Consider the following 16,476-nt stretch of genomic DNA (forward strand, 5'->3'; position numbering starts at 1 on the left):
AGTGGTTCAAGCAGAGACCCCCCCCCTCGATGAGATAATCGGTCTGCCCAGTGGTTTATCCAACCTCTTGTGTATCTTTGGCAATATGTAAAAACACCAGACCCACTGGATATCGAACAGTCAAAAAACCTAATTCCTTCTATGTGATCCACAGTCAGTTATAGCTGGTGTTGGGAAAGAAGAAGTGACTATAGTGGAGCCACTGGGTGTTGTAAGAATTGATAAACTGTGTGGTATACAGGTTTTCAAATAAACACTTGGACTGTTTTTAAACGGATCTGGAAGTTGAGAAAGCAAAATTGCTTACCTTGTAATAGGTGTTATCCCAGGACAGCAGGATGTAGTCCTCACATATGGGTGACATCGGTAATGGAGCCCTATCACGGAAAACTTTCTGTCAAAGTTTCTAAAAAGCTTTGACTGACACTAGTGCACTGAGCATGCTCAGCATGCTATGATCCCTGCGTCCACAGGGGTCTCCCTTCAGTCTCGTTTGTAGCATTATGCGTAAGTGAAAATATAAAAGAAAAATAATAAAACGTATCGGACCCAACTCCGCAGGGTGGCGGGTGGGTTCTGTGAGGACTACATCCTGCTGTCCTGGGATAATACCTATTACAAGGTAAGCAATTTTGCTTTATCCCAGGACAAGCAGGATGTTAGTCCTCACATATGGGTGATTAGCAAGCTAGAAGCTGAGTCATTTTGTAGTGAATTGTTGTATTGTGGAGTGTAGTATTGTTGGTAAAAATGAGGAAGCCAAAATCACAGCAGGTTGGATGTAGAAGGAGTTGGGAATATATTGGAAACAAGTTCTGTAAGACAGATTGTCTAAAGGCCGAATCTTGTTCTTCTTTGCCCAAGCAATAATGAGCTGCAAAGATGTGAAGGGAACTCCATGTTGCAGCTTTACATGTGGTAATAATGGGCACTGAACGATAGTGTACTACTGGTGTAGACATAGCCGTTACTACGTGTGCTGTTACTTGCCCTTGGAGAGGAACTTTTGCTTTTTCACAACAGATTTCGATACAGTCTGTTAGTCAGTCTGAGAGAGTCCGTTTTAATACCACAACTCTTGGTTCATGTTTTGTGAAAAGAAACAAAGAGTTGGTTGGATGTCCTATGGACCGCCGTGTGGTTCAGGTAAAAAGCTAGTGCACGCTCCCAGTCTCAGGTGCATAAGACTCTCTCTCCTTGTCTAGAGAGAGGTCTTGAAAAGAAAGTAACAAGAGTGTTGACTGATTAAGTGAAAATCTGTTACTACTTTTGGTAGGAATTTGGGGTGAGTGCAAAGGACTACTCTGTCATGCAGGAACCTCATGTAGGGTGAGTATGTGACGAGAGGTTGCAACTCACTGACCCTCCTAGCCGATGTAATGGCTACTAAGAAAAATACTTTTTATGTAAGAAATTTCTTGTCACAGGAATGTATTACAATTAGGTCTCATTTAATGATCAATGGTTGATGGGAGGCTTAAGGTGAAGTAAGCCTCTGATAACCTGACATACTAGGGGTTACGCTGTTATTGGCGTATACCCTTTTTCCTTGTGGTATGCCGCTATGGCATTTAGGTGTACCCTTACAGAGGATGACTGGAGACCAGAATCTGAAAGGTGATATAGGTAATCTAGTACCGAAGGAGTGGGGCAAGAAAAAAGGTGAAAACCTGTTTATGTGCACCACTTGGTAAATCTAGTCCACTAAAAGTGGTAAGGTTTACGTGCGAAAGGCTTTCATGAAGCTACGAGAACTTTAGAGACTTGTGTTGAAAGATTAAGTGGTTGGAGAATTGCAACATTCAAGCTGTCAGGGCAAGAGTTGTTAGGTTGGGATGACGCAACTTGTCCTGATTCCGAGCTACGAGAGTGGGCGCTGTGACCAGGCGAAATGGTCTCGGATCGAGAGGTCGAAGAATATGGGAAACCATACTTGTCGAGGCCAGTATAGGGCTAAGAGGACTATTGTTCCTCTGTCCTGTTGTAGGTTCACGAGAGTTTTGGGTATGAAGTATGGGAAGCATACTTGTCTCGGGCAGGACGTGGGCCTGAAGAACAGTGAACTCCGTCCCGGTTGAGCATTTGGTTGACTTCCACGCTAGAAGATTTCTCTCGCTACACATGTCCAAGACCATTCGAGAGAATGGACCTATCTGGAGATGGTCTGCTAGTGCATTCAGTAAGTGTCTGAGATCAGTGGCCCGAGGATGCATAAAGTGAGCAAGGGCTAAGGATAAAGCTGTGCAGCTTCATTGCAGAGCAGCTAAGATGTTGTGCATGCTTGTATGTTGGAAAGCACATTGTCCCTATGCTATCTGTCTGTATGCACAAGGAATTGTTGCAGAGGCAGTATTAGAAGGCATAAGGGTATAACTCATGGTACAAGATCCAGGAAGTTTATGTGGAACTGCTTGGAGCGGAACAGACGCATACTGGGTTGAGAAGATTTGTGGTCAAACTTACAACCTGAAGTAAATGCGAGCATGAGCAGGATCAGACTAGGATTTTGGTTCTAAATCCGTGATATAGAGAGGGACGAAAGCGGTTGAATAGCTTAGACCCACTGATAATGGAATTTAACTGAATCTAACTCATAGCAGTTTTGGTCTATGAGGAAAGTGCATAGTGAAAAAACCTCAGAGCCCAATAATGTAAAATCTTTGGGGGGCTAAGGTTATGGAATATGCGCACAGGGACATGTAGGAATGTATTAAAATGTCTGCGCGGATGCTGGATAGGAAGGTCATTTGACTATGGTGTCCAGAAGTGTATAAGGGAATTATAGCAGTGACAGTAATCCCAGATAGTGGACTACCTGTGGTTATGCAGCTGTCCATGCAAGGAAAGCGTGAATGATGTTGGACTCCGTAGAGAAACAGCAGTCACCGATATTGATTCAATGAAATACCGCAGTTGTCAAAGCTGGTGCCACCGGCAGAGCTTGGAATTGTAATATTGTTGACTAACCATGAGGCACATAGAAAGAATAGAGGTAATGTACTTACTGCGTTTTGGAAACATGGTAACGAGAGATACCAGTTTACCTGTGCCTTCTGAAGAAAGTTGGTATTTCTGAGTTCCAGGATGGGCGGAGAGTAACTACTTTCTGTTGAAAGAAAGAATAATGTAATTAAAACTCCCCAACCCCCCTCTTCCCCCCTGTGCGCTTTGAAGCGTGTAGGGGAGTGTACCGGGAACCTTGGTACAAGGTGGGGGTGGCTGCTCTGATATCTGGCCAGTTGGAAAACCGGGAGGTGTCCAACTGGAGGGGTTGATGTAATTTGGATATCAGGTAACCTCTCACGGGAGTGAGAGTGGTAAAGTCTTACCCGCATTTCTGAGTGCTGTACAAGGAGACATCAAGACCTGTATCAGGCTTCGAGGTGGACTTGTAGTTGAGACAGCATGTGCTGGATCTCGTGTTTAGCAGAACAGCGAATGCACCTGGAACTCTGGTACTGAAACAGGAACCAAAAGCTAGAGCATTAATCAGTACAGAGCCACGTTGCTGAAAAGGGAGGAAGCCCTGATGCAATCCCAAAGAAAAGAAAGAGAGGTTCTCCAGGTATTGTGGCTGACATAGCGATATGTGACACTAATACAGTTCTTGGAAAGTACATGACCTAGAACTTTTCTAACCATGTGGCCAGAATTAGAGAACACATCTCAATGGGAATGCTGCAGAAGCGAGTACTTACCATCTGACGTGAACCGCCGAAGGACGAGCCAGTGAAGATTGCTGGCTCCGTGGATTTCCGGAGTCCTCGAGGGGTAGCCTGTGGACGTCAACGTCCGCCTCAACTCTGATACCTGGTATGGTGGCACAGGTATAGAGGAGACAAGGCTGGGCGTGGCTGGCGCTTAGACCAGAATGAGCGGAGGGCCAGAATCCCGCACCGATGTCGGTGGGGCACGCCTGGGAACAGGGGAGCCAATTAACGAACTCATGAACCCAACCATTGATGCAGCGGCTCGATGTTTCTTGACGCCAGTGCAGAATTCTGTGGATCTCGATCTGGTGTTTCTGAAGCAGAAGGACTGCCAAAACTGTGTGGAACAGTGCCGATGGCAGTGGTGATGTTGCTCGGCCCGAGCATCGTCCAGCATCGAGAAGGATAGCAGCAATGTGTTGGATGGCGTCGGTGGCAGACGGTCATCGTGTCTGTGACAATGAATGCCACAGTGCTTGACCTGGTCATTCCCCAGCGCCGAAATGGAAGCCCTCGCTGTCCTGAATGGCGATCGATGACGGACTGTCAGCATGCCTGCTCTGCTCCTGATACGGGGCTTTAATAAGGACCCAAGGCATGGAGCACTGTGTTCAGGAGAGGGCATTATGTGGCGGTGTTATGTCGCCATTGACGGTAATCGAAAACAATCGCTGGTTTCAGAAAAAATGATATGGGCATTGACTGAGTCAATGACCGCATCCATAAAAACGTAGAAGATGCCGATGGGAATGACGTGGGTGTCGAGATCGTTGATGTATGGAGGCGGGCGCCGACAATATCTGCGGTATGGCCACGGGCATCGACGGTATCAAGTGGATCGACTTGGGCAACAATGACGTCCATGGCATTTATGCCATGGACATGAGCAGCGATGGAATCAATGTTGACATGGATTTCATCGATGGAAAACAGCCTGGCATCGATGGCATCCATAATAAAAAGGATGGTATCGATGGAAATGACCCCAACAGCGATGGAAGTACCTCGGGTAGCGGTGGCATTGACCAGATTATGGATGTCAGCGACGAGACAAGGTGTCCGATGGCATCCACCCGGGCAACGATAGCACCGATAAAAGTTAAGGAAATAAATCAGTGCCATGGATAAAACATAGATGGCACTGATAGAAACTATGTAGGGAGGATGGCATCAGGGTACCACAGGGGGAGGGGTACCTGTGGCATCTAAAAACGCAGGGTGGTACCGACGGTAGCGATGGGGTATCTACTGCGCGAAGGTACCGAGGAAACTAAAAGACCTGAATCTACCGGGGCAGTGGCGGCACCGGTAATCGTGGAAGTCCCTGTCCCACTAGCACTAATTGCCAAGCAGAGTGTCACAGAGGGACACTTGCAGGCTATGTGTGACTAACTGAAAAATAGGGAGAGGGAAGGCCGCAGTCGGTTGGCAGCCAGAAAGGTGACAGGAACCGACCAAAAAAATATGGCATAGTACTGACCGAACGTCGAATTAAACCAACGCGGAGGGAGACCCATGCAGGGAAAAGTGTTTGTGAAGTAAAAATGTAAATCTTTTCATGAGGAAAAAAGTGTTAGAATTTCTCACAGAGCTCCTAATCGCTATGCTTACAGCAGAGCGGAAAAAAGAAGACTGAAGGGAGACCCCTGTAGACGCAGGGATCATAGCATGCTGAGCATGCTCAGTGCACTCAGTGTGCCAGTGTCAGTCAAAGCTTTTTAGAAACTGTGACAGAAAGTTTTCCGTGATAGGGCTCCATTACCGATGTCACCCATATGTGAGGACTAGCATCCTGCTTGTCCTGGGATAAAGATTAAACATTGTTAAGGTTATATGAAGGATATAAATGTTTGAATCTGTTTTGGGATTGTGGGGAGGGATGTTGGTATATTGAGTGTGACATTGAATGTGTGTGGTGAGATGCATGTGAGTGTGGGTTGAATGAGTGTGAGTTAGAAGAAGGGGCTTTGGAGGGAAAAAATGTGCACTTTTATGTCCCAATATAAGTGTTGTTAAATAGTACAGTGTGAGATGATAGAGACTTTCTTTGATAAAGAAATAAAGTGATCTTTAAATAATAAAAAATGGAGAGTAGTTTTTGATGTAGACTGTTGCCCTGTAAAGGGAGGTTTTTCAAGATATTATTATTATTATTATTTTTAGATTTTTATATACCGGTGTTCCTATATGAAATAAAGATCACATCGGTTTACATTGAAACAGAACATGAAAATTGCCAAAAGGCATTACATAGAACAAGGTTATGAAACTTGGAACAGTGTACATAAGTTCAAAATTTAACAATAACGTTGTAACATTGATGACCAAAAGATAAAGGAGAAAAAAAAAAAAAAAAGACTTAAACAATTAAGTTGACAGGTCTTATTGAGCATAAAAATTATAACGTATAAGTGAGAAAGTCTCAAGTGTCCTGCAGCAAGAGATTAGATACCGAAGTAGGTAGTGGTATGGAAAATGGGGGTTTGTGAAGAAGATATGTTCTTGCTGGTTGGAGGGGAAAAATGATGATATCTATATCTATAGATATATAGATAGATATATATATATATATATATAGATATATAGATATATATATCTATAGATATATAGATATCTATAGACAGTCTAATTTGCGGTGAGTGGTGTAGGTTTGCTACATAAGTCAACCAGATCATGGCAGGAAATAAAGAACAAAGTAGCAGTATAAAGAAGTCATACTTCTCTTTAACCTTCCTGCCTCCTAAATCCTCACCAGAGAACTCCAATCCTCCCAAAAGGCCTCTCTCACTTCCCCATCTCTCACTTATGAAGTTAGCATGCGGCACATTTAAAACTAATCGGAGAAAGTTCTTCTTCACTCAACGCACAATTAAACTCTGGAATTTGTTACCAGAGGATGTGGTTAGTGCAGTTAGTACAGCTGTGTTTAAAAAAGGATTGGATAAGTTCTTGGAGGAGAAGCCCATTACCTGCTATTAATTAAGTTGACTTAGAAAATAGCCACTGCTATTACTAGCAAAGGTAACATGAAATAGACTTAGTTTTTGGGTACTTGCCAGGTTCTTATGGCCTGGATTGGCCACTGTTGGAAACAGGATGCTGGGCTTGATGGACCCTTGGTTGACCCAGTATGGCATGTTCTTATGTTCTTAAGCAAAACTGACCTCTATGAGATGTTGGACTTTCAGCTAATATGCACCCAAAATCTAGAATGAGGTTCCACTACCTCTTTGCCATGAACCATCCTTTCCATAAGAAAGCAAAGCATGGCTGTTCAATCAGGCATTCCCCCCCCCCCCCCCAATTTGATTGCCTGTGAAAAAGAAAGACTAAATGAATTCTTTGCCTCCGTGTTTACTAATGAGGATGTTGGGGAGATACCAATTCCAGAGATGGTTTTCAGGGATGATGAGTCAGACGAACTGAACGAAATCACTGTGAACCTGGAAGATGTAGTAGGCCAGATTGACAAACTAAAGAGTAGCAAATCACCTGGACCTGGATGGTATGCATCCTAGGGTACTGAAGGAACTCAAAAATGAAATTTCTGATGTTAGTTAAAATTTGAAACCTATCATTAAAATCATCCATTGTACCTGAAGACTGGAGGGTGGCCAATGTAACCCCAATATTTAAAAAGGGCTGCAGGGGTGATCCAGGTAACTATAGACCAGTGAGCCTGACATCCGTGCCCGGAAAAATAGTGGAAACTATTCTCAAGATCAAAATCGTAGAGCATATAGAAAGACATGATTTAATGGAACACAGTCAACATGGATTTACCCAAGGGAAGTCTTGCCTAACAAATCTGCTTCATTTTTTTGAAGGGGTTAATAAACATGTGGATAAAGGTGAACCAGTAGATGTAGTATATTTGGATTTTCAGAAGGCGTTTGACAAAGTCCCTCATGAGAGACTTCTACGAAAACTAAAAAGTCATGGGATAGGAGGCGATGTCCTTTCGTGGATTACAAACTGGTTAAAAGACAGGAAACAGAGAGTAGGATTAAATGGTCAATTTTCTCAGTGGAAAAGGGTAAATAGTGGAGTGTCTCAGGGATCTGTACTTGGACTGGTGCTTTTCAATATATATATATAAATGATCTGGAAAGGAATACGATGAGTGAGATTATCAAATTTGCGGATGATACAAAATTATTCAGAGTAGTTAAATCACAAGCAGACTGATACATTACAGGAGGACCTTGCAAGACTGGAAGATTGGGCATCCAAATGGCAGATGAAATTTAATGTGGACAAGTGCAAGGTGTTGCATATAGGGAAAAATAACCCTTGCTGTAGTTACACGATGTTAGGTTCCATATTAGGAGCTACCACCCAGAAAAAGATCTAGGCATCATAGTGGCTAATACTTTAAAATCATCTGCTCAGTGTGCTGCAGCAGTCAAAAAAGCAAATAGAATGTTAGGAATTATTAGAAAGGGAATGGTTAATAGAACGGAAAATGTCATAATGCCTCTGTATCGCTCCATGGTGAGACCACACCTTGAATACTGTGTACAATTCTGTCGCCGCATCTCATAAAATGATATAGTTGTGATGGAGAAGGTACAGAGAAGGGCAACCAAAATGATAAAGGGGATGGAACAGCTCCCCTATAAGGAAAGGCTGAAGAGGTTAGGGCTGTTCAGCTTGGAGAAGAGACGGCTGAGGTGGGATATGATAGAGGTCTTTAAGATCATGAGAGGTCTTGAACAAGTAGATGTGAATCTGTTATTTACACTTTCGAATAATAGAAGGACTAGGGGGCATTCCATGAAGTTAGCAAATAGCACATTTAAGACTAATCGGAGAAAATTCTTTTTCACTCAATGCACAATAAAGCTCTGGAATTTGTTGCCAGAGGATGTGGTTAGTGCAGGTAGTGTAGCTGGGTTCATAAAAGGTTTGGATAAGTTCTTGGAGGAGAAGTCCATTAATGGCTATTAATCAAGTTTACTTAGGGAATAGCCCCTGCTATTAATTGCATCAGTAGCATGGGATCTTTTTGGTGTTTGGGTAATTGCCAGGTTCTTATGGCCTGGTTTGGCCTCTGCTGGAAACAGGATGCTGGGCTTGATGGACCCTTGGTCTGACCCAGCATGGCAATTTCTTATGTTCTTAAAATATCCACTATTCATGAGACTAACTGAATGATAACTGCACATGATCCTTGATGAAGTGTTAAAGATAGATTATAGGTATACAAGTTATTGATTATAATTTGCTTTGAGAGCATTTTGCAAAAAAGCAGAAAATCAAAAGTTTGGAAATAAAGAAACCAACCACCACAACATTTTAAAGGTAGTGGAATCACTAGGCCTTATGGCTCATAATGTATAAAAGGCTTATTTTAATAAACATACAGAATATGACCTGGAGTGTCTTAATATTTAATTACATCAGGTTACTTCTGACATACCTTTAAAGTTGGACTCTGCTCCAAAACTATATAAAAACTATACTAAGTAGCATATGAATTCTGCTATCAAGCTATGTTGTTTGATGACAAAAGTTATTCATTTTTCAACCCACAGATGGGGAGACATTTATCTGACATGCTACTGATTGTTTTATTGGCCATATTTCCCTTTTTGGCACATTAACAATGAAAAGAAGTTGTAGTCAAAACTTGAACACAGTTTATCTGTTTTCCTAGAGTGCCATCTGCTGGCAATAAAAAGGTATTTCCTTTATTCCTAATACACAGGCCGATACAGTAAGGAGCGGTAGGAAGAGGTGCGTTACGGCTGGGCGCACCCGCGTTTGCCGCATGCACAGTTCGGATCACCTACCGCTCGATACTTTATTGAAATAGCATGCAAATGCAAGCCGCGTCCGTGAAGTTAGGCCCGCGCAATCCATTTTACTGTATAGAGCGCTATACAGCGCCTATACAGTATCCTGGGTGCGCTGGTACCTGTCATTTCAAACGACGTTTGAAATGACAGGTACCAGGGGGAATTGCGAGTCCTCTCTCCCCTGCTCCCGAAGCAAGGCAGGGCGAAAATTAACACAAAAGTGAATAAAATGAATAAAGTGTAATAAAAGTAAGCTTACTGCATGTGAATTTTCTTTGAACAGTCCTCTCTATCTCTCCTTCTCCCGAGGCACGTACTGCGGCTCCCCTGCCTCCCGGGGGGAGCCGGCGCGAAAGCGGCTTCCAGCAGCCCCCCGCCGAAGGTGAATGAATGTGTGCCTGTGCGTGCAATTTGGTCGCTCAAGGCGTGACGTCATGACGTTTGGCGTCACGGCGTGTGATGTCGGCGTTCGCTAATGCACTGCCTTGAGTGCCCAAATTGCATTCATTCACCTTCGCCGGCAGGGGCTGCTGGAAGCCGCTTTGGCTCCCCTGCCTGCGAAGGTGAAAGAATGCACGCCTGTGTGTGCAATTTGGGCGCTCAAGGCAGTGCATTAGCAAACGCCGTCACACGCCGTGACGTCAAACGTCGTGACATCACGCCTTGAGCGCCCAAATTGCACGCACAGGCGTACACAGGCGTGCATTCATTCACTGCCGGCGGGGGCTGCTGGAAGCCGCCGGCTCCCTCCGCCTGGATGAATGCACGCCCACCGGCTCCCACCGCGTATGGGCGTGCATTCATTCACTCACCTTCTCCGGCGGGCGTGCATTCATCCACCTTCGCCGGCGGGGGCTGCTGGAAGCCACTTTCACCGCCGGCTGCCCCCGGGAGGCAGGGGAGCCGCAGTGCGCACCTCGGGAGGAGGGGAGAGAGGACTGTTCAAAGAAAATTCACATGCAGTAAGTTTACTTTTATTACACTTTATTTACTTTTGTTTTAATGACATGTCGAGCCGATTTTCACCCTGCACCTTGCTTTGGGAGGGGGGGGGGGACTTTGACCGGAGCCTGCCTATTGCTGTCACACCACACTAACGCCAGGGTAAGGGTCCCAGGGGGTGAGGGGGTCGTTTGCCCATGAAATTTCATCTCTCTGACTTGATGCTCCACACTAACGCAGGGGTAAGGGTAGGCGGTAAGTTAGCAGGTTAAACGCGCGGCAAAACTACAGGTTAAAAAGGAGATAATCGGGGCGCACATTACTGTATGGGAGGGAATAGCTAATCAGAGCGTTTACATCTCATATACATGCTGCGGGCGGAAAGGGTTACCTGTTGATTTAAAGAAGCGGAAGGATGAGTTAAAAGGGATAGTGAATCGCGGGTTGGACTTACTCGGCCAAATTGTGAGTTAGAAGCAGGGTAACCGCGGCCGCGCTTTACTGTATCGGCCTGACAGAAAATTAAAATGCTACAGAATTATTGGGATTCCAACCTATGGGACCATAACCAAATGTAATTAAACCAAATTTGTTATTTATGCCCTAGACATGTGGGAAACAAGACGTTAAGATAAGAATATTGCATTATTTCTTTTCTAATTTAATAACAGATAATGAACTATTTTAAAATGCAGGCAGGGTTTTTTGGTAACATAAATCACAAAGCAGGTCAAATACTTTTCAAATGTCACTGGAAACCCAGTATGTCATTAGTCTTAAGTGTTTTTTTAACCATCTGCATAAAGAAGAAGTGCAAGAAAGTCTGTTGGATGGAGATCAAAGCGAGACTGAAATAGGAAATAACACACTGTAATAGTATTTAAATATTCCAAAAGGATATCTTTAGAAGGTGCTAACATACCATCTGACCAAATATATTACCTGCAAGGTAACTTGGCTCCCATACTTCTGCTCTGTTCTGGCATCACAGCAATTATATGGCTGTATTTGTTAGTCACTTTTGTAAACAGATAACAAAATTATTGGGAGGCCAAAATTAAAAATATTTTAAGCAAATATGTTATCAGGGATATTCGGTGGGATAAATATCATGCTGAATATCCCTGAATAAAGTTATCTAGTTATATGTAGCTGGATAACTTTGAACCCCAATCTGCTATCTTTGAATATAACCAGTTGGGTTTCAAGTTATCTGGTGTATACAGCTGTAAGGAAGGTGGACCTTTAGTGAGGTGATGTGGTTGGTGCAGCCTAGGGGGGGTGAACCCCCTAGGCCCATACTGACGGCTCATGAGCATACTCTGGGAAAGGATTGGGTAGGTATTTCACCTTTACCAGCCCCTTTCCCCACAGGTTGAGCCCTTGGGCTCTGGGGGCCAGCAGGACTTAGGCGATAGTCCCACAGAACAAGGAGAGACAGAGGATCAAGGCCAGGCTAGGTCAAGGCAGGCAGCAAGCAAGAGTAATCAATGTCCAGCAATAATCAGATGTAGGAAATCAGTCCAAGGAGAAACAGGATTGAGGCAAGGCAGGCTGGACAAGATGAAACAAGGTAGGACAGACTGGAGAAGCAAGGCAGGACAGGCTGGAACAGTGAAGCAACACACACTGCACAGGATGCAGGAGATCTGTTAATGAGGCATCTGCTAGGAGTATATCTGGGGTTTAAAAACCCAGCTGCACTGTCATCACTGGGTGCCGCTGCCACTGTTCCCACCACGGGACCTATTTGTACAAGTGCATACCTAGGAGCAGCTTGGGGGAGCAGAATGGTGATGTCAAAGCTGCATTGGCACTGGCGGCATCCGGGGCCTGCGGCAAGGCTGAAGGTGAGTGCATCTGGTTTCGGCAGCCTGCCATGACCAGCAAATGTAGAAATCAGAAGTTGTTTATCTGTAACAGGTGTTCTGAGGACAGCAGGATGTTAGTCCTCACACAAGTGACATCATTAGATGGAGGCTGTCATGGAACTTTGCTCTCAAAGATTCTAGAACTTTCAGCATGCTCTACTGAGCATGAGCAGCTATAGTCATCTCCCCACCCCTCAGTCCATGATATAGCTAACAAGTGGTTAAATTCTGAGGACTGACATCCTGCTGTCCTCTGAGAACATCTGTTACAGATAAGAAATGCTGATTTCTCCAAGGACAAGCAAGATGGCAGTTCTTACACATGGGTGAATTCCAAGCTAAATGCTACCAGAACAAGAAATAAAATGGGGAAAATCCCACAATACCAAAGGTACCACCTTGCCCCCTTTTGTTTGCGAAGCAGCTGACATATAATGGGGTCTAGGAGGGAGGAGAGTTGGGTTCTACACCTCAATGAGACCTGGAAGACAGAAGAAGACAAAAGTCCTGAAGCCAGCATAGGCACCTAAGGCAGGGGTGAGATGTGTACAGCACTTCTCATTCCGAGTTCACAATACAAAAAGCAAGATAGTCAGATGTTCTGGACAGCAAAATTTTGACAAGTACCAATAGGCCCCAGTCCTGCTGCACAGGAAAGAGCACAAAGCATTAACAGAGAAAGACTCTCAGACAGCGACTGCACAGTTTTCCTTCAGTGACAAGTCAACCAAAAACCAATCTGAGGCTAGAGAGCTCTCCAGAAAGAAAACTGCACTTAACGAGCATCTGAAGATGGAATAACGCCCTCGACACCATTGAGGCGCTATAGCAACCCTCCATGCTGTCAAGAGTCAATGAGAGCCGTGGGCTTTATCTATCACCCTAGATGCTGTCAACAGCCATCTTGTGCTGTGGGCATCAGCAAATGCCAAAGATCACCATGAACAGAGTGCCATGGACAGCTTCAATGCCATCGAACGCCATGGCCACCATTGATGCCCTTCAATACCATGGAGCGTCATTGATACCAATGAGCATCATGGATGCTGTCAAGCATCATTGGTACTCAACACCATCAAGCGCCCTGGGTGCAGTCAGGGGCTAGCATCACCATAGGGCGCCATGGAAGTCTGCCCAACTGCAGTCACACCAGCACCTGACAAAGTCACAAAAAACAAAGATTAAGGAGAGAACACAAATAAGCTGCAGATGCAGTATTATTTATTAAGAAAAGAAAACAGGCTCTGCCAGGCTGTACAGTGTACTAGGCCTGCCATGCGCCAGCAGAGGCTTGGGTAGGAGAAAAAAAAAGGTAGAAAACAAATACTGTAAGGTAAAGGATGAAAAAAGAGAACAAATCTGAAATTATTCAAAACTAATCTGAAAACCTGGCTTTTTAAACAAGCATTTTATAGAGATAAAGAAAAGGAGAAAAATAGTTGAGCGATGAGGATGCACCAAGCTAGATGTTTTTAGTAACCTACATAAGCATATTAATGTTAAAATCAAACTGCCTAATTTGTTCCTAACAATCAGGTTTAACTTACAAACCTAGTTTACTATTTTAAATTGTTACCGTACTATGATGGCACACGAGTAATTTGTAATCTATACCACTCATATTTCTCTTTATCGTGCCCTTCTGTAAACCGTTGTGATGGTATTTAACTTGACGGTATAGAAAAATTTTAAATAAATAAATAAGCTCCTGTAGAAAAAAACTGCAGCAACAGAAAATTCACAGCAGTAGCTGTAATGAAGAGAGCAAAGCTGAATACCATGACCACATGGCTCCGCAGAAAAAGAAAGACTGAGGAGCTTTGCCTAGGGGGCAGGGAGATGACTACAGCTGCACGTTCAGTAGAGCATGCTGAAAGTTCTAGAATTTTTTAGATCAAAATTTCGTGACAGGCTCCATCTGATAGTGTCATTCACATGTGAGGACTGCCATCTTGCTTCTTCTTGGAGAAAGTACTTTTTCACGAAGTGTACAATTAAATTGTGGAATTTGTTGCCAGAGGAGGAAATGAAAGCAGTTAATGTAGCTGTGTTTAAAAAAGGTTTGGACAAATTCCTGGAAGAAAAGGCTATAAACCACTCTTAACCATGCAGATTTGGGAGAAGCCACTGCTTATCTCAGTTGTGAGCAAGAATGACTGGACCATTTCTTTGGGATCCTTCTAGGTATTTGTGATCCAGATTGACTAGTGTCAGAGATAGGATACTGGGCTTGATGGACCGTTGGTCTGACTCAGTACGGCATTTCTTACTGTGCTTCAGATAGAACTCCAAAACATTAAGAGCCTGATCCACTATGGTTTTTCTTCCATTTGCTCTCTATGGGAATAAAAGCCTAGTGTATGAGGTCCTAAATAAGTCACATTAACTGTTGTGCATCCATTGACCTGTCAGCTGTTAAGTCATTCATATGCTATCAAATAACATTGCAATAGCTCGAAAATCCACCATAAAGGTACACACATCAAAGATTGATTATGAACATTTGAAGCTTCTCTTTCAGGAGAAAATGGTAATGCTCCTGGTCTTGAACCAGGGTCTGCTCAGTATGGGGCTGGTGTCTCATGCACAGAACCACAGGCTGGCTCAAAGAAAGCTAATTTCAGATGGTAGATAGCCTGCTGTATGGGCCCGCTCCTGAAGATCCAGATTGGTCCTTAGAGATTCAAAATGAGTGCTGGAACACCTGGAAGGTGTTCTCGGCATTTAGACAGCAGAGGAAGGTTTGGGATCCTGGAGGAAGACCTGTGAGTTCTTAGTGTGGTGTGTATTACTGTTATATATTGATGCTAAGTCTTGTTACTTGTCTGTAAGAAGACGTTTGTCTCCAATTGTGTTGTGTGCTGTCTCTGAAGAGGACCTAATGTAAAATAACCCAGATTAAATACCTGAACTGGAAGTAAGCCTTATCCAACTGTGAGAGTTACCGGTCAGATTTACCCACAGTGCATAAGTTAGGAATTATTTTGCCACTGTTTCTTTAAAAAAAAAAAAAAACAACCAACCACACACATTACTGAGACACGATACATATTTGAATGTGCTGTAGGGAGCCTTCAGCCTGACATTCTCTTGCTGTGGGTTATTCTACATATCGTATTATTTTACTAACCAAATCTATTATTCACATTTTTTCCTTTAAATAATACACTGTAGGATGTAGATGGTAAAAAATACCTGAGCAATAAAGAACTGCAACTCTTCTGGCAGAATCCAGGAACGGGGATAGAAGTTATATTCCTCTGGAAACAGCTCTTGCATTGCTCGCATGGCTCGGCTCAGAGTAATTTTCCGCACCATATCTGTCATGCCTGTTGAAAATTTAATGTAGGAAACATTAAGTGTGCTGTCACCAAAATCTTTATATAGTGTGTGAAATTTGTCTCAGAATCTGGTCCACCATCAAGCAAATGAGCAGAGGTAGTAATTGCTGGAGGTTTCCTGCACTCACACACAACCAATGAAGTGAATAGTACTGCAGCAATTTGACTTATAGGATGGTAATGCCCAAGATCTGTCCTCAAAATCACCTTGTAGATATTTACCAAATGAGTAATAAATGTCACACAAACTCGAATCAGAAAAAAAAAAAAAAGGTATGCTATGAAACCAAAATCTTTAATCATATAAAAAAGATCAAAATAGTTTTTCAGTTCATCACAATGGAAGCTTTCAAAAACGTTCAAATCAGGCTAGCAGCCATTTGGTATACTGTATATTTTCATCAGAGTTTTAGCAACAGACCTACTCTTACATAGGATATGTATCTATAGCAGAAAGAAAAAACAGTAGATCCGGAGGTCCTTGATAGTAGTTTATTTATAAAACAGTTGCCTAGTAGTTGCCCGACTCTAGGCCTGAGTTTCGCCCATGTGGGGACTGCTAAGCATAAAATGGATTACTTAACAAGGTGCACATTGAGCCTCCAGTGCCTCAGTTTGAGTGGTGTAATCATCGAATTCCAAAACAGTAGTAACGGGTCTGTTAATATCTCTTTGAAGTTCTTGATGTTCTGTTTCATGCCGATATGTGTTTAAGGTTCCAAAATGAATATACCACCTGATGTTTATATATGCTTTCGAGCTTTTTTATGAATCTTCACAAATGAAAACATCAACACTCTTAGATTCATAA

General features: G+C 43.4%; 1 protein-coding gene across 4 annotated transcripts in view; it reads right to left on the bottom strand.

The window, feature by feature from the left end:
• Positions 1 to 16,476, bottom strand: part of TTLL11 (tubulin tyrosine ligase like 11) — a 505,614-nt gene that overhangs the window by 406,393 nt on the left and 82,745 nt on the right. For all 4 annotated transcript variants that reach the window (XM_029612607.1, XM_029612608.1, XM_029612609.1 and 1 more), the window contains exon 3: positions 15,520 to 15,653. In XM_029612607.1, the coding sequence (XP_029468467.1) occupies positions 15,520 to 15,653 (134 nt within the window). The remainder of the gene's footprint in view (positions 1 to 15,519; positions 15,654 to 16,476) is intronic.

This window comes from Rhinatrema bivittatum, chromosome 8, assembly GCF_901001135.1.
Source record: "Rhinatrema bivittatum chromosome 8, aRhiBiv1.1, whole genome shotgun sequence".
NCBI lineage: Eukaryota > Metazoa > Chordata > Amphibia > Gymnophiona > Rhinatrematidae > Rhinatrema > Rhinatrema bivittatum.